This window comes from Hemitrygon akajei, chromosome 30 (genome assembly GCF_048418815.1).
Source record: "Hemitrygon akajei chromosome 30, sHemAka1.3, whole genome shotgun sequence".
Classification (NCBI taxonomy): Eukaryota; Metazoa; Chordata; class Chondrichthyes; order Myliobatiformes; family Dasyatidae; genus Hemitrygon; species Hemitrygon akajei.
The window spans coordinates 44,284,836-44,307,183 of NC_133153.1; the positions used below are offsets into that span (position 1 = coordinate 44,284,836).

Genomic DNA, 22,348 nt, shown 5'->3' on the forward strand with positions numbered 1-22,348 from the left:
GCCATGATTGTACACGCGAAACTCGCAGCTATCGATCAGGAGCTCCTCCAGCTCCCCGCAAAAAAAAAAGAAGAAAATATATTAATAAAGAAAAAAATAATTAATGTCTCTACTCCCAATTATTACTCCTCGACCGTTTTTTTTTCTCTTATAATTGTCCATCAAGTCCAACCTTGTTCCAGTTTTCATCATTAGTCCATTTCATTTCTATAATTCTTTAGTCCTCTTCATGGACATCAGGTAGTTCTTGTACAAATTTCTCTGCTTTCCGGTAATCAATGAAGAATCTTCTTTCTCCATTATCCAAGAAAATTATCAATTTTGCTGGATAGCTCAATAAAAATTTATAGCCCTTTTCCCATAAAGATTTTTTCACAGGATTAAATTCCTTCTGCCTCTTCAACAGATCGTAGCTTATGTCTGGATTAAAAAAAACTCTTTTCCCTTCTATTATCAATGGCCCTTTTCTCTTTTTAGCACCTTGAGTAGCTGCCTTCAAGATCATTTCTTTATCTTGGTACCTTAAACATTTTATCAAAATTGATCTCGGATTTTGATCTTGTTGCGATCTTGGTCTTAAAGCTCTGTGTGCTCTTTCGATTTCAATTACTTGACTTCCTTCTTCCATTTCCAAAATTTTTGGAATCCATTCTTGAAAGAATTTTATTGGATTTTCTCCCTCTGTACCTTCCATAAGACCAACAATTTTAATATTATTTCGTCTACTAAAGTTCTCAAGTGCATCCATTTTTCCCAACATCCGTTTTCTTTCTGTTGTCCAGGCAAGATTATCGTATTCTACCTTATCTATTCTTTCCGTGTTTTCTTCTATTTTTACTACCATCTCTTTGACTTTATTATCCATCTTCTTTTGTTTTTCCACCACATTATCAAGTGTATTCTGCATCCTTCTTATATCTGTTCTTATAACTTTAAATTCATTCGTCATATCTGTTTTTATAACTTTTAATTCATTCGTTATATACATCAGGATATCTTTTATGTCTCCTTTAATCTCTTCTTTCTTTTCCTCTTCTTCTTCCTCTGAATTTCCCAAAGAGTCTGTTTCTACTTCCGATCCACTTCCAATTTCACTTCCAGCCGTAGTTGAGGTTTGTAGTTTTGTTAATATTTGTTCATGCATACCTTTGCGCATGCGTTGTTCTTGCCGTTTCTTCTTAGAGACCGCCGACATTGCTGCAACTTCTTTTCCCGCATCATCAAAAATGCCATGTACTTCATCGGGAGGAGATCCAACTTGAGTCGGAGGCTTCGCCGAGGCGGCTAGGCCTTTTTCCCCGCTGATTTGCGCCGTCTTCGAAGTAGTAGCTTTCTTTTGTTTCAGTTTAGGAGCCATATCAAAAGATAATCCTGAGTTGCTTATAGTTAGTTTCTAATAGATATTTAATAACTCTTCTTCATTTAAACCCTATTTCATTACTTTTTGCAAGGGAGCTGGAATCCCAACGTCTCGACCCTATGTCATCACGTGATGCCCCCTTTTCCCTCTCTTCATAAGCAGATGTCACATTTATAATTTTTCAGTCTTACAGGACTTTCTAGTGATTCTTGAAAGATCACTATTTGTCTCCATGATCTCTTCAGTTACAGCAGTTGCAGATCTACCTTCAGTCCATTTAACTTCCTCAGCACCTTTTCCTTAGTAATGGCTACCACACAGACCTCTGCCCCCGACTCTCTTGAATTTCTAGCACATTGCTGGTAACTTCCACTATGAAGACTGACACAAAACACTGATTCAGCTTCTCTGCCATTTCCCTGCTCTCCCCATTATTACTTGAGCATATTTTCAAGTAGTCAGGTGTCCACTATTGCCTCTCTTCCCATTATCTATCTTAAAACTTTTCAGTTTTCTATATTATTGGTTAGTTTACCCTTGTATTTCACTCTCCTCCCATAATATCTTTTCTAGTTGTCCTTTGTTGGTTTTTCAAGGTTTCCCACGAATCTTTGTTGTATTATGTGCCTATTGTTTTTATGTTGTCACAAATTTGTTAGCCATGGTTGCCCCATTCTCCCCTTGGTGGGCTGCTTTTTCCTTGGGATAAAATTCTGCTACGTCTCCCAAATTACTCTCAGAAACTCCTGTCATTGCTGCTTCTGTCTACCCTTCCAAACAAGTCCGGCCAGCTCCTTCCTCATAGGTCCTAGTTGCTCAACTGTAATACTATTACATCAAATTTCAGTTCTCTCAAACGGCATAGGAAATTCTATTATATTATGGTCACTGCCTCACAAAGATTCCTGTACCTTAAGCTCCATGATCAAGTTTGTCTCTTTACACAACACTGGGCTCTACCACAAACTGCTCTAAAAAGCCATCTTATAGACATTTCACAAATCCTTTTTTCGTTCTAGTACTAGCCTGATTTTTCCTAGTCTACTAAAGAATCTATGAGTAACTGTAACATTGCATTTTTCAGATTCTTTTCAACATTTTAAGCAAGATTAGTGTATTATTTTTGTTTTGTACAATTTTTAGAGTGATAAAAAAGAAAGCACCATGCAAATGTTTGGCCACCCCAAGAGATTTGAGCTCTCAGATAACATCTACCAAGGTCTCAGACCTTAATTAGCTTGTTAGGGCTATGGCTTATTCATAGTCATTGTTAGGAAAGGCCAGTTGATGCAAATTTCAAAGCTTTATAAATACCCAGACTTGTCAAACATTGTCCCAACAATCAGCAGCCATGGGCTTCTCTAAGCAGCTGCCTAGCACTCTGAAAATTAAAATAAATGATGGCCACAAAGCAGAAGGCTTTAAGAAGACAGCAAAACATTTTCAGGTAGCCGTTTCCTCAGTTCGTAATGTAAATCATTTTCCAATGTTCTGTAGATTCAGGAACAGTTCCTGCTGATTGGAGGGTGGCTAATGTTGTCCCACTTTTCAAGAAAGGAGGGAGAGAGAAAACAGGGAATTATAGACCAGTTAGCCTGACGTCAGTGGTGGGAAAGATGCTGGAGTCAATTATAAAAGAGGAAATTACGACACATTTAGATAGCAGTAGAAGGATCAGTCCAAGTCAGCATGAATTTATGAAGTCATGCTTGACTAATCTTCTGGAGTTTTTTGAGGATGTAACTATGAAAATGGACAAGGGAGAGCCAGTGGATGTAGTGTACTTGGACTTCCAGAAAGCTTTTGATAAAGTCCCACATAGGAGATTAGTGGGCAAAATTAAGGCACATTGTATTGGGGCCAGAGTACTGACATGGATTGAAAATTGGCTGGCTGACAGGAAACAAAGAGTAGTGATTAACGGGTCCCTTTCGGAATGGCAGGCTGTGACCAGTGGGGTACCGCAAGGTTCGGTGCTGGGACCGCAGCTGTTTACAATATACATTAATGATTTAGATGAAGAGATTAAAAGTAACATTAGCAAATTTGCCGATGACACAAAGCTGGGTGGCAGTGTGAAATGTCAGGAGGATGTTATGAGAATGCAGGGTGACTTGGACAGGTTGGGTGAGTGGGCAAATGTATGGCAGATACAGATTAATGTGGATAAATGTGAGGTTATCCACTTTTGTGGCAAGAACAGGAAGGCAGATTACTATCTAAATGGAGTCAAGTTAGGAAAAGGGGAAGTACAACAAGATCTAGGTGTTATTGTACATCAGTCAATGAAAGCAAGTATGCAGGTACAGCAGGCAGTGAAGAAAGCTAATGGTATGCTGGCCTTTATAATAAGAGGAATAAAGAGGTAAATAGGAGTAAAGAGGTCCTTCTGCAGCTGTACAGGGCCCTGGTGAGACCCCACCTGGAGTATTGTGTGCAGTTTTGGTCTCCAAATTTGAGGAAGGACATTCTTGCTATTGAGGGAGTGCAGCGTAGGTTCACAAGGTTAATTCCCAGAATGGCGGAACTGTCATAAGTTGAAAGATTGGAGCGACTGGGCTTGTATACACGGGAATTTAGAAGGATGAGAGGGGATCTGATTGAAACATATAAGATTATTAAGGGATTGGACATACTGGAGACAGGAAGCATGTTCCTGCTGATGGGTGAGTCCAGAACTAGAGGCCACAGTTTAAGAATAAGGGGTAGGCCATTTAAAACAGAGATGGGGAAAAACTTTCACCCAGAAAATGGTGGATATGTGGAATGCTCTGCCCCAGAAGGCAGTGGAGGCCAAATCTTGGATGCATTCAAGAGAGAGTTAGATAGAGCTCTTATAGATAGCGGGGTCAAGGGATATGGGGAGAGGGCAGGAACTGGGTACTGATTGTGGATGATCAGCCATGATCACAGTGAATGGTGGTGCTGGCTAGAAGGGCTGAATGGCCTACTCCTGCACCTACTGTCTATTGTCTATAATTAAGAAAAGGTAGTTAACAGGAACGGTTGAGGTCTGGAAGACCAAGAAAACTTTCCAAGGGAACTGCTCATAGGATGGCTAGAAAGGCAAATCAAAACCCCCATTTGACAACAAAAGACCTTCAGGAAGATTTAGCAGACTCTAGAGTGGTGGTGCACTGTTCTACTGTGCAGCGACACCTACACAAATATGACCTTCATGGAAGAGTCATCAGAAGAAACCTTTCCTGCGTCCTCACCACAAAATTCAGCATCAGAAGTTTGCAAAGGAAGATCTAAACAAACCTGATGCATTTTGGAAACAAGTTCTGTGGACTGATGAAGTTAAAATAGAACTTTTTGGACGTAATGAGCAAAGGTATGTTTGGAGAAAAAAGGGTGCAGAATTTCATGAAAGAACACCTCTCCAACTGTTAAGCACGGGGGTGGATTGGTCATGCTTTGGGCTTGTTTTGCAGCCAGTGGCACGGGGAACATTTCACTGGTAGAGGGAAGAATGAATTCAATTAAATACCAGCAAATTCTGGAAGCAAACATTACACCGTCTATATATATTTTTAAAAAAGCTGAAGATGAAAAGAGGATGGCTTCTACAACAGGATAATGATCCTAAACACACCTCAAAATCCACAATGGAGTACTTCAACAGGCACAAGTTGAAGGTTTTGCCATGGCCCTCTCAGTCCCTCGACCTAAACATCATTGAAAATCTGTGGATAGACCTCAAAAGAGCAGTGCATGCAAGACGACCCAAGTGTCTCACAGAACTAGAAGCTTTTGCAAGGAAGAATGAGTGAAGATCCCCCAAACAAGAATTGAAAGACTCTTAGCTGGCTACAGAAAGTGTTTACAAGCTGTGATACTTGCCAAAAGGGGTGTTACTAAGTACTGACCATGCAGGGTGCCCAAACGTTTGCTTTGGGCCCTTCTCCTTTTTTGTTATTTTGAAACTGTAAAAGATGGAAATAAAAAAGTAATCTTGCTTAAGATATTAAATAAATGTCATCTTTAACTTTATGCCTTTTGGAAATCAAATCATCTTTTACTCGCTTAGCTATTCACAGTAACAGAGATTTTGACCGGGGTGCCCAAACTTTTGCGCGTGTGTGTGTGTGCGTGTGCGTGTGCGTGTGCGTGTGTGCGTGTGCGTGTGCGTGTGCGTGCGCGTGTGCGCGCGCCGCCTGACCCCCTCCGTTTTGAGAATCGCAAGATCGCTATTAAGTCAGGTCAGGAGACCCAGGAAATGAGAGAGAGAGACGTTACAAATGTCCTGGCCCTCAGCGATACAAAGCAACGGGAAGTGGGCTGGTTGGGGGATGGCATCATTCCACCCTGATTGACATCTGAGACCCCATGAGTGGGGATAAAAGAGGGTCTGGGGAACGGCCCCTTCAGACACGCACCAGGAGAAACGCTAGAAATCCCGTGACAGCGTTTAATAGTGACAGCCGGTGGAGGGCCCACATGTGTTCTTTCCCGTTGCCCCGGGATTGAGGCCCTACCACGGAAGGCGGCTTAGCTAAGGAAGAGATCACCACCGACGGCATCATAAAACGGGCAAGTTCTAAACCTCCGTCTCTCTCTCCAACCAAAAGCTGCAGCTTGAATGAACTGAAGTGACTTTTATATTTCCATCGGACAATACATTATCCCCTAGACAACGATAGAGTTATTGATTATTATTATACCCGTGCTTTTAGATTTAGTATTGACGACGTATATTATCTGTATGGTTGCATTGATAGTATTTTTGTGTATTTTTATCAATAAATACTGTTAAAAATAGTACCATCAGACTTCAACGGACCTCTCTATCTTTGCTGGTAAGTGACCCAGTTACGGGGTACGTAACTATATATATATATATATATGTATGTGTGTGTCTAAGACTTCTGCACAGTACTGTAACTCCAATCAGTTTTTTTCTCCTTTGCAGTTCTTCAACTCTATCCACAATGGTTCCACATTTTCTGATCTTGTATTGCTCCTTGATATAGATTTAAATTTCATTTTTTGCCACCCCTCCCCTCTGCCCACCAGCCTGCCTTTTTAATAAGGTGTGTCCTTGGATGATTAGTTCCCAGGTCTGATCCTTTTACAGCCATCTCTCTAGTGATGCCCATCATTCCCACCATGATGCCATCTGTGCTGTAAACTTATTTACCTTGTTACATAAGCTGCCCGTGTTCTAATACAGCAACATCAGTCCTTTATTCATTGCTCCCCTTCTCAAAGTCGTGCCTGAGTTAGATTCCTAACCTTTCTTAAACGTTTATTTTGGAGACTTTAATAACCTGTCCTAAGCTCTCCTTTCTTTTAAACTTCTTAATTTTCCACCACCCTCTATTAAACCACCCCTTCCACTGTCACTTTAGTATTTGCTCTCTAAAGAAGCCAGGAAAACTTCAGGATATTTCTTAAGCTGACCAGTGCTATTGACACAGAGTTGAAAACGCTTGAAGAATATTTATGGTCCTGATGTGAGTGAATGGCATAGTGTAGCTGGATGAAAAGGTAGGCGTGGATGGTGTTGGTCTGTAGAACAGCTGAATTATTCTGCCAGTCAAACGACACCTGTGGAAAGGAACTGGTGAATGTTTTGAGTTAGGGACACTCCTCAGAACTTGCTGGCAGACTCAATTGAAGTAACTAACATCAAATAATTTGGACCATAAACCTGGAGCCATGTCACTGGGGAAGGTTCTGCTCTTTAGAAAAGCTGGTTGCTAAATGTGAATATTTAGACTGCTGTCAGATCTAAAGGAAAGTCCAAATATCAAATGTTGCTTGTATTCTGCAGTATGTGAATCCTACATTTGAAGGAATGATGGGTTACCGGAGAGAGGAATTGGTAGGAAAGAAGTTAACGCAAATGCACAAGAGCGACAAAAATAAAGCTGATCTTCCAGACACGATCAATTCCTACATTAAAAAAGGGAAGGTAAGTGTGATAGTGTTAGTTTGTGACCCCATTATGGAAAGGCACTCGTGTCTGGGTATTTCCACCATGTACAGACACTTACAGAATGTTTAACTGACTATCTGACTGCCCATTGGTTGCTGATGATGACTTTATTTGCTTTGCTGTACACTGTCAGGGCTGTAGTAATTCTTGAGAACTGAATTAATAAGAAGGTCAAAGAGGAAGTTTATAGCTACGTGGAGAAATACAGTACAGAAACAGAACCCTCAACCCACCTAGTCCATGTCAAAACCATTTAAACTGACTACTTCCATCGACCTGCACCAACACCATAGCTCTTCTTGCCCCTACCATCCATGTACCTATCCAAATTTTCCTTAAACATTGAAATTAAGCTTGCATGCATCACTTGCATTCCACATTCTCATGACCATCTGAGTGAAGAAGTTTTCCTTCATGTTCCCCTTGATCTTTTCATCTTTCACCCTAATCAATGATCTTTGGTTGTAGACTCACTCAACCTCAGTGGAAAAAGCTTGCTTGCATTTACCCTATCTACACACCTCATAATTTTGTATACCTTTTTCAAATCTCCTCTCAAAATTCTAAGTTCTAAAGAATAGTGCTAACCTATTCAGTCTTCCCTTATAACTCAAGTCCTCCAGACCTGGCAACATCCTTGGAAATTTTCTGTGTACTTTTTCAACCTTGTGTTGGGAAATGTATGATAACACATTTTGTTAAAAGGAACAATAGTGTGGACTATTATCTAAGTAGGGAGAACATTCAAACATCAAAAGTGCAGAGGGTCTTGGGAGTCCTCATGCAAGACTCCCAGAAGGTTAACTTACAGGTTGAGTCAGTGGTAAAGAAGGCAAATGCAATGTTGGTATTTATTTCAAGGGGAATGGAATATAAAAGCAAAGAGATAATGCTGAGGCTTTATAAGTCAATAGTCAGGCTGCACTTGGGGTATTGTCAACTGTTTTGGGTCCCATATCTCTGAAAGGATGTGCTGTTGGAGAGTGTCCAGAGGAGGTTCACGAGGATGATTTCGAGAATGAAGGGGTTAACATATCAGAATCAGAATTTAATCGCCAAGTACCTATGCACATACAAGGAATTTACTTCCGGCAGATGTTGTCTCTCTGCTCATAACAATAATAATGATAAATATAAATGAAAATATAGATTATACATACAGGTAGTGCAATACAAGTAATAGTTAGCCGACAGTTAACTGGCAGTTAACTGTTCAGCAAAGTGACCGCAGTAGGGAAAAAACTTCTCCAGTGTCTATTAGTCTTAGTCTGGAGGGATCTGAAGCGCCTACCAGATGGAAGCAGATCAAACAGTCCGTGCGCAGGATGGGAGGAGTCCTTTATGATGTTCCCCGCCCTCTTCTTCAACCTGGAAGAGTACAGGTCCACAATAGAGGGCAGGGAGGCTCCAATAATGCGCTCGGCAGTCCTCACTGTGCGCTGTAGTCTGGTTCTATGAGAAGCATTTTGAAGCTTTAAGCCTGTAATCACTGTAATTTAGAAGAATGTGAGGGGAATCTCATTGAAACCTACTGAATATTGAAAGGACTAGATAGGGTGGATGTGGAGAGGGTGTTTCCTATGGTGGGGTTAACCAGAACTGAGGGCACAGCCTCAGAATTGAGGGGTGGCCTTTTAGAACAGAGGTAAGGAGGAATTTTTTAGCCAGATAGTAGACAATTTGTGGAATGCTCTGCCACAGACTATGGTGGAGGCCAAGACTGTGGATATATTTAAGGTGAAAGTTGGTAGTTTCTTGATCAGTCAGAGCATCAAAAGGTATGGCGAGAATTCAGGTGTATGGGGTTGAGTGGGATCTGGGATCAGCCATCATGGAATGACAGAGCAGGCTCAGGGCTGAATGGCCTAATTCTGCTACAATGTCTTATGGTCTTGTTTATATCTTTCCTGTAAGTAGGTGACTGAAACTGCAGGCAATACTCCAAATTAGACCTCACCAGTGTCTTGTACAACTTCAACATAACATCCCATCTTCTGTACTTTGATTTATGAAGGCCAATGTGCGAACAGCTTTCTTTATGACACTATCTAACTGTGATGTCACTTTCAATCAATTACGGGCCTGTATTCCCTGATCCCTATGTTCCACTGTACTCCTCAGTGCCCTACTGTTCACTGTGTAAGATCTACCCCACCAAAGTACAACACCTCGCACTTGTCTGCATTAAATTCCATTTTCAGCCAATTTTTCCAGCTGATCTGGGTCCCTCTGCAAGCCATGGTAGCCTTCCTCATTGTCCCCAATCTTGGTGTCATCCGTGAATTTGCTGATTCAGTTAACCACATTATTATCTAGATCATTGATATAGATGACAAGCAGTAAAGGACCCAACACCTATCCCTGCAGCATACCACTAGTCACAGGCCTCCAGTAAGAAAGGCAATGCTCTGTTACAACTCTGGCTTCTCCCACAATGCCAATGTCTAATCCAATTTACTACCTCATCTTGAATGCAGAACCACTGAACCTTCTTGACCAGCCTCCCATGCAGGACCTTGACAACTGTCTTACTAAAGTCCATGTAGACAACGTCCACTAACTTTCCTTCATCCACTTTCCTGGTAGCTTCCTCGAAAAACTCCTTAATATTGGTTAGACGTGACCTACCATGCACAAAGCCATGCAGACTCTCTTTAATCGGTTCATGTCTATCCAAATATATATCTAGTTCCTTAGAATACCTTCCATTAACTTTACCACTACTCTTGTTAGACTCAATGGCCTAATTTCCTGGTTTGTGTTTAGAGCCCTTTTTTAAACAGCGGATCAACATTAGCTATTTTCCAATCTTTTGGTAACTCCCCTTTCACTAAAAATGATTTAAATATCTCTGCTAGGGCCCCAGCAATTTCTTTACTTGCCTCCTGTAGAGTCCAAGGGAACACCTTTCAGGATCTGGGGATTTACCCACCCCGATTTGCCTCAGGGTAGCAAACAGTTCCTCCTCTGAAATCTGTGCAGGGTCACTTCTGCGCTTGCCTCACTTCTATAGACTGTGTCCGTCTTCTGAGTAAATATGCGAAGAATTCATTTAAGATCTCCCCATCTGTTTTGGTTCCACACATGGATTACCACTCTGGTTTTCCAGAGGACTAATTTTGTCCCTTGAAGTTATTTTGCTCTTAACGTATCTGTAGAAACCCTTAGGATTCTCCTTCACCTTGTCTGCTAGAGTAACTTTATGCCTTCTTTTAACCTTTCTGATTTCTTAAGTGTTCTCTTGCAATTCTTATCTTCCTTAAGCACCTTATTTGTACCTGCTATGCACCTCCTTTTTTTTCTCTCTCTTAACTAGGGCCTCAATATCTCTTGAAAGCTAATCTTGTTTTCTCCAGTCCTGCTGAAGGGCCTCGGCCTGAAAGGTCGACTCTACTCTCTTCTATGGATGCTGCCTGACCTGCTGAGTTCTTCCAGCATTTTGTGTGTGTTGCTTGGATTTCCAGCATCTGTAGATTTTCCCTTGTTTGTGATTGGTATTACCATACCAGGCCTTATTGCAACCAGTCAGCACACTGCACCACACATCTATAGAAGTTTGCCAAGGTATTTAATGACGTAGAATTTCCGCAGATTCCAGAGGAAATAAAGGCGCTGTTGTGCTTTCTTCTCAGTTATATTTATTTGATGGGTCCAGGACAAGTCCTATGGTGACACCCAGGATTTTAAATTTACTGACCTTCTCCACCTCTGATCCTCCGATGATTGACCTCTGGTTTTGCTCTCCTGAAAACTACTATCAGTTCCTTGGTCTCATTGTTACTGAGTGAGAGGTTGTTATTACACCACTCAGCCAAATTTTCAATCTCCTTTCTATATGCTAATTCATCACCTTTGACACAGCTCTGAACAGTGGTGTCATCAGCCATCTTGTATATGGTGTTGGAGCTGTGCTTAGCCACACAGTCATAAGTGTAAAGCGAGTAGAGCAGGGGTGGACCTGTACTGATGAAAATTGTGGAGCAGATGTTTTTGCCAGTTTGAACTGACTGGGGTCTACAAGTGCAGAAATCCAGTATCCAATTGGACAAGGAGGTATTGAAGCCCAGGTCTTGAAGTTTACTGATTAGTTTTGAGAGGATGATGGTGCTAAATGCCGAGCTGTAATCGATATAGAGCATCCTGATGTATGCATCTTTGCTGTCCAGATATTCCAGGGTTGCATGAAGAGCCAACGAGATAGGACAGGAACTGAAATGCTTTCTTACACCAGTCTGCAATCTCTTTACAAATTTGATCCCCTAGGACTGTTGGGTTGTCTGTTATACAGCTCCATGAACATGGTCATGCCTTTCTTATTTCTCAGTTCCACTCATAATGTCTCACTAGTGGAGTTTTCCCATCTAGAGGGGGAGCAATATCCTTGCTGGTAGGTTTGCTAGCATGGTTCGGGAGGGTTTAAACTAATTTGCAAGGAGGATGGGACCTGGAGCGATAGAGCAGTGAAAGAAGTGCATGGAGTAAAGCCAGATCTAACATATAGAGAGGCTTTGAGGAAAGAGCAGCAGAATAAAGGGTGTAAAGGTAGTAAGGTAGAAGGACTAAAGTGTGTGTACTTCAATGCAAGAAGCATCAGGAACAAAGGTGATGAACTGAGAGCTTGGATACTTACATGGAATTATGATGTAGTAGCCGTTACGGAGACTTGGCTGGCACCAGGGCAGGAATGGATTCTGAATATTCCTGGATTTCAGTGCTTTAAAAGGGATAGAGAGGGGGGGAAGGGGAGGAGGGGTGGCATTACTGGTCAGGGATACTATTACAGCTGCAGAAAGGGTGGGTAATGTAGCAGGATCCTCTTTTGAGTCAGTATGGGTGGAAGTCAGGAACAGGAATGGAGCAGTTACTCTACTGGGGGTATTCTATAGGCTCCCTGGTAGCAGCAGAGATACCGAGGAGCAGATTGGGAGGTGCAAAAATAACAGGATTGTTATCATGGGTGACTTCCCTAATATTGATTGGCACTTGATTAGTTCCAAGGGTTTGGATGGGGCAGAGTTTAAGTGTGTCCAGGATGGATTCCTGTCACAGTATGTTGACAGGCTGACTAGGGGGAATGCCATACTAGATCTAGTATTAGGTAATGAACCGGGTCAGGTCACAGATCTGTCAGTGGGTGAGCATCTGGGGGACAGTGATCACCGCTCCCTGACCTTTAGCATTATCATGGAAAAGGATAGAATCAGAGAGGACAGCAAAATTTTTAATTGGGGAAGGGCAAATTATGAGGCTATAAGGCTAGAACTTGCGGGTGTGAATTGGGATGATGCTTTTGCAGGGAAATGTACTATGGACATGTGGTCGATGTTTAAGGATCTCTTGCAGGATGTTAGGGATAAATTTGTCAATAGACAATAGACAGTAGGTGCAAGAGTAGGCCATTCGGCCCTTCTAGCCATCACCGCCATTCACTGTGATCATAGCTGATCATACACAATCAGTACCCCGTTCCTGCCCTCTCCCCATATCTCTTGACCCCGCTATCTATAAGAGTTCTATCTAACTCTCTCTTGAATGCATCCAGAGAGTTGGCCTCCACTGCCTTCTGGGGCAGAGCTTTCCACATATCCAGCACTCTCTGGGTGAAATAGTTTTTCCGCATCTCTGTTCTAAATGGCCTACCCCTTATTCTTAAACTGTGGCCTCTAGTTCTGGACTCACCCATCAGCGGGAACATGCTTCCTGCCTCCAGCGTGTCCAATCCCTTAATAATCTTATATGTTTCAATCAGATCCCCTCTCATCCTTCTAAATTCCAGTGTATACAAGCCCAGTCACTCTAATCTTTCAACATATGACAGTCCCGCCATTCTGGGAATTAACTTTGTGAACCTACGCTGCACTCCCTCAATAGCAAGAATGTCCTTCCTCAAATTTGGAGACCAAAACCGGTGTCCCGGTGAGGAAGATAAAGAACAGTAGGGGGAAGGAACCATGGGTGACAAGTGGTGGAAAATTTAGTCAGGTGGAAGAAGGCAGCATACATGAGGTTTAGGAAGCAAGGATCAGATGGGTCTATTGAGGAATATAGGGTAGCAAGAAAGGAGCTTAAGAAGGGGGCATGAGAAGGCCTTGGCGAGTAGGGTAAAGGAAAACCCCAAGGCATTCTTCAATTATGTGAAGAACAAAAGGATGACAGGAGTGAAGTTAGGACCGATTAGAGATAAAAGTGGGAAGATGTGCCTGGAGGCTGTGGAAGTGAGCAAGGTCCTCAATGAATATTTCTCTTCGGTATTCACCACTGAGAGGGAACTTGAAGGTGAGGACAATATGAGTGAGGTTGATGTTCTGAAGTATGTTGATATTAAGGGAGAGGAGGTGTTGGAGTTCTTAAAATACATTAGGATGAATATGTCTCCGGGGCCTGATGGAATATTCCCCAGGCTACTCCACGAGGCAAGGGAAGAAATTGCTGAACCTCTGGCTAGGATCTTTATGTCCTAGTTGTCTATGGGAATGGTACCAGAGGATTGGAGGGAGGCGAATGTTGTCCCCTTGTTCAAAAAAAGTGGTAGGGATAGTCCAGGTAGTTATAGACCAGTGAGCCTTACATCTGTGGTGGGAAAGCTGTTGGAAAAGATTCTTGGAGATAAGATCTATGGGCATTTAGAGAATCATGGACTGATCAGGGACAGTCAACATGGCTTTGTGAAGGGCAGATTGTGTCTAACAAGCCTGATAGAGTTCTTTGAGGAGGTGACCAGGCATATAGATGAGGGTCGTGCAGTGGATGTGATCTACGTGGATTTTAGTAAGGGATTTGACAAGGTTCCACACAGTAGGCTTATTCAGAAAGTCAGAAGGCATGGGATCCAGGGATGTTTGGCCAGGTGGATTCAGAATTGGCTTGCCTGCAGAAGGCAGAGGGTTGTGGTGGAGGGAGTACATTCAGATTTGAGGGTTGTGACTAGTGGTGTCCCACAAGGACCTCTACTTTTTGTGATTTTTGTTAACAACCTGGATGTGAGTGTAGAAGGGTGGGTTGGCAAGTTTGCAGATGACACAAAGGTTGGTGGTGTTGTAGATAGTGTAGAGGATTGTCGAAGATTGCAGAGAGATATTGATAGGATGCAGAAGTGGGCTGAGAAGTGGCAGATGGAGTTCAACCCGGAGAAGTGTGAGATGGTACACTTTGGAAGGACGAACTCCAAGGCAGAGTACAAAGTAAATGGCGGGATACTTGGTAGTGTGGAGGAGCAGAGGGATCTGTGGGTACATGTCCACAGATCCCTGAAAGTTGCCTCACAGGTAGATAGGGTAGTTAAGAAAGCTGATGGGGTGTTAGCTTTCATAAGTCAAGGGATAGAGTTTAAGAGACGTGATGTAATGATGCAGCTCTATAAGACTCTAGTTAGGCCACACTTGGAGTACTGTGTTCAGTTCTGGTCGCCTCAGTATAGGAAGGATGTGGAAGCATTGGAAAGGGTACAGAGGAGATTTACCAGGATGCTGCCTGGTTTAGAGAGTATGGATTATGATCAGAGATTAAGGGAGCTAGGGCTTTACTCTTTGGAGAGGAGGAGGATGAGAGGAGACATGATAGAGGTGTACAAGATATTAAGAGGAATAGACAGAGTGGTCAGCCAGCGCCTCTTCCCCAGGGCACCACTGCTCAGTACAAGAGGACATGGCTTTAAGGTGAGGGGAGGGAAGTTCAAGGGGGATATTAGAGGAAGGTTTTTCACTCAGAGAGTGGTTGGTGCGTGGAATGCACTGCCTGAGTCAGTGGTGGAGGCAGATACACTAGTGAAGTTTAAGAGACTACTAGACAGGTATATGGAGGAATTTAAGGTGGGGGGTTAGATGGGAGGCAGAGTTTGAGGGTTGGCACAACATTGTGGGCCGAAGGGCCTGTAATGTGCTGTACTGTTCTATGTTGTATGTTTTATCCTGATGGAGCATTGCAGTGACATTTTCCCTGACCAGTAATGCCACCCCCTCCTCCTTCAATCCCTCCCACTCTGTCAAATATAAAATAACAGAAACCCTGGAATATTGAACTGCCAATCCTTGCCCTCCTGCAACCAAGTTTCACTAAAGGCTACAACATCATAATTCCAGGTTTTAATCCATGCCCTGAGCTTATCTGCTTTTCTCATGATATCCTGGCATTGAAATATATGCTGCTCAGGACAGTATTTGCACCATTTTCAACCTTTTGACTCCTGATTTTGAGGTCTAACTAACATTTGACTCCACAAACTCTCCACTAACTGTTCTTGCTCTCTGGTTCCCATCCCCCTGTAACTAGTTTAATCACCTACGTGCAGCATTAACAAACTTTCCCACTAAGATATTAGTTCTCCTCCAGTTCAGGTACAAACTGTCTCTAAAAATAAAAGGGGCAGTGGGAAATCACTGTTTAAAAATCCTCCAGGCATGTGGACAGTAAAAAATATATATATATGTGCACAGAAAACTGTGAATTTACTGCTGAAGGCAGAGGCTACAGGCAAGGAGCTAAATGTACTTTACCTTGGACATAAAGTGGAATATACTTATGAAAGTTTTTGTGGAGAGCACAAGATGGGAAGAGAAGATACTAATAGGCTAGCTATGCAAAGTGGGTAAATCACTTAGTCCAGATGGACTGCATAATCAGTTACTGAGAGGGGGAAGATGAAAATTGTTTATATTTATCCCAACCAACTATTGACTTTGTGAATTGTCAGTGCTTTTTCACTGGCATTTACAGCACTCTAGAAAATATGGGTTACTTTCCATATATTTGGAACTATCTTCCTGTGAAGGTGGACATGGATGACCACCACTTCCACCTCCTGGAAAGAAAAGTGAAGATTAAGATGGTAGCGGGTGCCCATTGGTTGATACAGAATGGCCAATTTCTGTGCTGTATGACCCTACCAAGACATCAAAGCCAAGAATAAATGCATGATGCACTGAGCAGCTGTGATCTCTACCCTTCAGGGCATGAGTTTTACAGGTGAATGGAGATGATGTTTTAGTGTTTTCAAAGTCTCCTTCAAGGGTAACATCTTGTTGATTCTTGGAAATTTTTGAACTATGACAGTTTAAAATGCAGGGGTGATATCTGGGAAGGGACGAAGATCCTCAACTTTCTTAGATGGCAACAGGTAAGTCCATGAGCAGACAATAAGAGTGCAGGTAGAATCACAGAATGTACAGTACATCTCATCTATGTCAACCATGATGTCTTTCTGAGCAAATCACCCATCTGCTTCATTAGGCGGGTATCCTCTATGCCTTTCATATCCAGGTACCTGTCCAAATGCCTTTTTAAATATTGTAACTGTATCTGCTTCTACTGTGACTTCTGAAAGCTTTTTCTGAATTTTCCCCTTTCACCTTAAAATGTGTCATCTAGTTCCAGGCTCTCCTGCCCTAAGGGAAAAAAATAATCTATCTTCCTGGGATGTTAATTCCTGGGATGTCCGGACTGTCTTATGCAGAGAGGTTAGAGAGACTGGGCTTGTACACGCTGGAATTAAGGAGATTGAGAGGGGATCTGATTGCAACATATAAGATTATTAAGGGATTGGACAAGATAGAGGCAGGAAATATGTTCCAGATGCTGGGAGAGTCCAGTACCAGAGGGCATGGTTTGAGAATAAGGGGTAGGTCATTTAGGACAGAGTTAAGGAAAAACTTCTTCTCCCAGAGAGTTGTGGGGGTCTGGAATGCACTGCCTCGGAAGGCAGTGGAGGCCAATTCTCTGGATGCTTTCAAGAAGGAGCTAGATAGGTATCTTATGGATAGGGGAATCAAGGGATATGGGGACAAGGCAGGAACCGGGTACTGATAGTAGATGATCAGCCATGATCTCAGAATGGCGGTGCAGGCTTGAAGGGCCGAATGGTCTACTTCTGCACCTATTGTCTATTCCCTTTTTTGGCATTCATGGCATTCTCAAGGGTGAGGATACATATTGTTGTGATACATACAAGTTGTGATACATATTGGCACCAATAACATTGATAGACAAGGTGAGGAGGTCCTGAAGAGAGATTTTAGGGAGCTAGATAGAAAGTTGAGAAACAAGACCTCCAGATAGTAATGTCTGGATTGCTGCCTGTGCCACGTGCCGGTGAGGATAAGAAAAGGATGATTTGGCAGTTGAATGCATGACTGAGGAACTGGTGCAGGGAGCAGGGGTTCAGAATTCTGGATGGTTGGGGGCTCTTCTGGGGAAGGTACGACCTGGGGAAGGAAGGGATGGGTGACACCTGAACCTGAAGGGGTCCAATACCCTTGCAGGCAGGTTGGCTAGAGTTGTACAAGTGGGTTTAAATTAATTTGGCAGGGGAATGGGAACCAGAGTGATAGTGCTGAAAATGAGGTCGTTAGTTTACAACTGGGGGAATGTGTAGTGAGACTCCTAGCAAGGAGAGGCTGATAGTGCAAAATTGCAGTGAATAGGATGAGTTGCAACTTAAAAGGTGGACAAAATTGAAAAGTGTGAATACAGACCTGAAGGTGTTATATTTGAATGTGCGCAGTTTACAGAATAAGAACTGTATATAAGAATAAGAACAAGTTTACAGAACTTGTAGCACAGTTACAGATTGGCATGTATGATGTAGGCATCACTGACTCATAGCTGAAAGAAGATTATAGCTGGGAGCTTAAATTCCAAGATACACATTGTATCAAAAGGACAGGCAAAAAGGCAGAGAAAGTGATGCTGCTTTGTTGGTTAAAAGAAAATGAAATCAAATTCTTTGAAAGAAGTTGTAGGAATGTTGTGGGTAGAGCTAAGAAACTGCAAGGGTAAAAAGACACTGGGTGTTGTATGCAGACCCCCAAACTATAGTAAGGATGTTGTCTACAAATTAGAACAGGAGATAGAACATGTGTACCAAAAGGGCATGTTACAATAGTCATGGGCGATTTCAATATGTGGATAGATTGGGAAAATTAGGTTGGTGTTGGATTTCTGGATGGTTGAGAGCTCTTCTAGGGAAGGTACGACTTTCTACCTAGAAAAGGAATTTCAAGAATGCTGATAACATGACTTTAGAGCAGCTCGTGGCTGAGCCCATTAGGGGATCAGCTATTCTGGATTGGGTGTTGAGCAATGAACTGGAATTGATTAGTGAGTTTAAGGTAAAAGAAGCCTTGGGGCAAGTAATCATAATATAATCAAATTCACCCTAAAATTTGAGAAGGAGAAGCTAAAGTAAGATGTATCAGTATTATAGTGGAGTAAAGGAAATTACAAATACATGAGGGAGGAGCTGGCCAGAGTTGATTGAAAAAGGACACTGGCAGAGCGGCAAGGGTTGAAATTTCTGAAAGCAACTCGGAAGACACATGAATATATACATCCCAAAGAGAAAGAAGTATTTTAATAGCAAGATAACAGCTGTGACCAACAAGAGAAGTTAAAGCCAACATAAAAGCCAAAGAAAGGGCATATGATAGAGCAAAAATTAGTGAAAAGTTAGAGGATTGGGAAGCTTTTAAAAACCAACAGAAGGTAACTAAAAAAATCCTTTAAGAAGGTAAAGATGGAATACAAAAATAAGCTAGCCAATAATACAGAGGATAACAAACATTTCTTCAGATACGTAAAGTGTAAAAGAAAGATGAGAGTGGATATTGGACCGCTGGAAAACAAGGGGTAATGGGGTATAAGGAAATGGCAGACGAATGGAATAAGTATTTTGCAACAATTTTCACCGTGGAAGACATTAGTAACATGATGGAAGTTTCAGAGGTCATGAAGTATGTGAAGTTACAATTGCCAGGGAAAAGGTTCTTGGCAAAATGATAGGTCTGAAGGTAGGTAAGTACCAGATGGTGTGCACCTTGGGATTCAGAAGGAGGTGGCTGAAGAGATTGTGGAGACATTAGTAATCATCTTTCAAGAATTACTAGATTCTAGAATGGTTCCAGAAGACTGGAAAATTGCAAATATCACTCCATTCTTCAAGAAGGGAGAGAGGCAGAAGAAAGGAAATTATAGGCCAGTTAGTCTGACCTCAGTTGTTGGGAAGATGTTGGAGTCAATTGTTAAGGAAGTGTTTTTAGGGTACTTGGAGGCACATGATAAAATAGGCCTTAGCATGGTTTCCTCAAGGGAAAAGCTTGCCTGACAAATCTATTGGAATTTGAAGAAATAACAATCGGAATAGACAAAGGAGAATTGGTTGATGTTGTGTGCTTGGATTTTCAGGTTTTGGACAAGGTGCCACAATGAGGCTGCTTTACAATATAAGAGCACCTGGTATTACAGGAAAGATTCTAGCATGGATAAAGCAGTGACTGATTGGCAGGAGACAAGGATTGGGAATAAAGTTAGTTGGCTGCCGGTGACTAGTGGTGTTCCACAAGGGTCTGTGTTGAGACCGATTCTTTTTACATTTTGTGTTAAAGATTTGGATGATGAAATTGATGGATATGTTGCAAAGATTGCAGACAATATGAAGATGGGTGGAGGGGCAGGTAGTTCTGAGGAAGTCGGCTATACAGAAGGACAGACATTTTAGGAGAATGGGTAAAGAAGTGGCAGATGGAATACAGTGTTGGGAAGTGTATGATCATACACTTTGATAGAAGAAATGAAAGGGTTGACTGTTTTCTAAATGGAGAGAAAATACAAAAATCTGAGACACAAAGGGCCTTGGGAATCCTTGTGCAAGATTCCCTAAAGGTTAATTTGCAGGTTGAGTCTGTGGTGAGGAAGGCAAATGTGATGTTAGCATTCATATCTAGAGGACTAGAATATAAAATCAAGGATGTAATGTTGAGACTTTATAAAGCACTGGTGAGGCTTCACTTGGAGTATTATAAGCAGTTTTGGGCCTCTTAGAAAGGATAGGTCAAATATGATGGGAGAATATAGTATTAATAGCAAGACTCTTGGCAGTGTGGAGGATCAGAGGGATCTTGGGGTCTGAGTCCATAGGGCGCTCAAAGCAGCTGCACTGGTTGACTCTGGTTAAGAAGGCATATGGTGCATTGGCCTCCTTCTACTCTAGGATTGAGTTCAAGAGGCGTGAGGTAATGATAGTTATAAGATATTCGGCTAGACCCCATTTGGAGTACTGTGCTTAGTTCTGGTCACCTCACTACAGAAAGGATGTGGAAACTATAGAAAGGGTGCAGCAGAGATTTACAAGGATGTTGCTTGGATTGAGGAGCATGCCTTATGAGAATAGGTTAAATGAACTTGGCTTTTTCTCCTTGGTGTGATGGAGGATGAGAGGTGACCTGATATAGAGGTATGCAAGATGATAGAGGTATTGATCTTGATAGTCAGAGGCTTTTTCCCAGGGCTAAAATGGCTAGCATGAAAGGGCATGGTTTTAAGGTGCTTGGAAGTAAGTACAGAGGAGATGTCAGGAGTAAATTTTTTTTAATGCAGAGAGTGGTGACTGCGTGGAATGGGCTGCTGGCAACGGTGGTGGAGGCAGATACGATAGGGTCTTTTAAGAGACTCCTGGATAGGTAAATGGAGCTTAGAAAAATAGATGGCTATGGGTAACCCTAGGTAATTTCTAAAGTAAGTACATGTTCGGCACAACATTGTGGGCCAAAGGGCCTGTATTGTGCTGTAGGTTTTATGTTTCCATGGATGTGCTGACTCTGGAGAGGAGTCAAAGGAGGTTCACAAAAATTATAATGAACAGCTTGTCATATGAAGAATGTTTGGCTCTGGGCCTGTGTACACTGAACTTCATAAGAAAGAGGGTGACTTAATTGAAACCTATCAAATGGTGAAAGGTCTTGATGGAGAAGATGTTTACTATGGTGAGAGTGTCTAAGACCAGAGGGCACAGCCTCAGAATGGAGGGACTTCCTTTTAGAATGGAGACGAAGAATTTCTTTAGCCAGAGAATGGTGAATCCATGGAATTTGTTGCTGCAGGCAGCTGTGGAGGCTAAGTCTGTATGTATATTTAAGGCAGAGGTTGATAGAATCTTGGTTGGTCAAGACAATTACAATAAATTACAAAATAAAGTTGTTGACTTCTGGCGCCAAGGTGCATAACCGGACACTTACCTGGATTAACGCTCCCACCCAGTTTTCTATGGGCTTGTTGGGGAACCAACTTCATTATCCATGACTCCGCCAATTTGTGCTGTCTACAGTGATGGATGCCTGGAATGTGCTGCCGAGGAAGTGGCAGAGGCAGATATGACAGCAACATGTATCGTTCTAAACTATTCTGAAATAAATATGGAGGGAAATGAAGGTATATAAATTGCAGCCAAGATATTAGTTTAAATTGGCATTATGGTAGCCATGATATGGTGTGCTGTACTATTCTATGTTCAGTTATGATTGCTGAAAGTCATTTGAACTTGAATGTTCAAATCACCCTCAAAGCTGTAATCTTTGCGTTGACAGTAGAATCACTGACTATTATGAGATATTCCCCTCAACACAGAAGAAAATGTATTACACCATTGTAACCCTGTCTGTAAATTCTTAGTGTAAGGTGTCTCTGCTTGTGGCTTTCAGGAATGGCAAGGAATGTACTATGGGACAAAGAGAAATGGAGATAGCATTCGCCAAAATGCAAGGATAATGCCTGTCGTAGGACAGGGAGGGTGAGTTCAGTATATGTGTATCAGATCCATCAAGCAGACTACTGTATCTCAGCCTTGTGGTTGTGTTGTATATCTGTCTCTGTGACCATGATATACAAGTTTTACTACTTGTCCTGTATTCCAAAGCTGCTTGAACTTGCACAATGAATCACATTGTGCCCCTTTCTGAGGTATATTGAGTAAATGCCTGGCTTCAGTTCTTTTCCTCCTTCCCTTTCAATCTCAAGTAATTTAAGGCTAACACAATTTATTAGAAAAAGTTTATTTGTGGCCAGTGACAAAGGCCAGTATGTCTTCATGGCTTCATATGCCTCATCTGATATGAAGAATGATCTAGCACCAGCTCATTCTGTCATACTCAAAAACTGAGGGTTAATTATTTATTGAACAGAAGGTTTAAGGATCAGGAGATAAAAACTTGAACCTAGAATGCTGATAATTTAGAAAATAAATTGCTTGTGCTTCCATCTGTTTGTGTTTTTTTAAAATT

The 22,348-nt window shown here is 42.0% G+C and overlaps 1 protein-coding gene across 6 annotated transcripts in view; it reads left to right on the plus strand.

The window, feature by feature from the left end:
• The window catches only part of pde8a (phosphodiesterase 8A), a 180,722-nt gene that overhangs the window by 86,155 nt on the left and 72,219 nt on the right, over positions 1–22,348 (plus strand). For all 6 annotated transcript variants that reach the window (XR_012096766.1, XM_073032809.1, XM_073032807.1 and 3 more), the window contains 2 exons: positions 7,140–7,280; positions 21,770–21,858. Coding sequence is in view for 5 of the 6 variants with exons in the window: in XM_073032809.1 (XP_072888910.1) it covers positions 7,140–7,280; positions 21,770–21,858 (230 nt within the window). In the remaining variant the exon portion in view is untranslated. The remainder of the gene's footprint in view (positions 1–7,139; positions 7,281–21,769; positions 21,859–22,348) is intronic.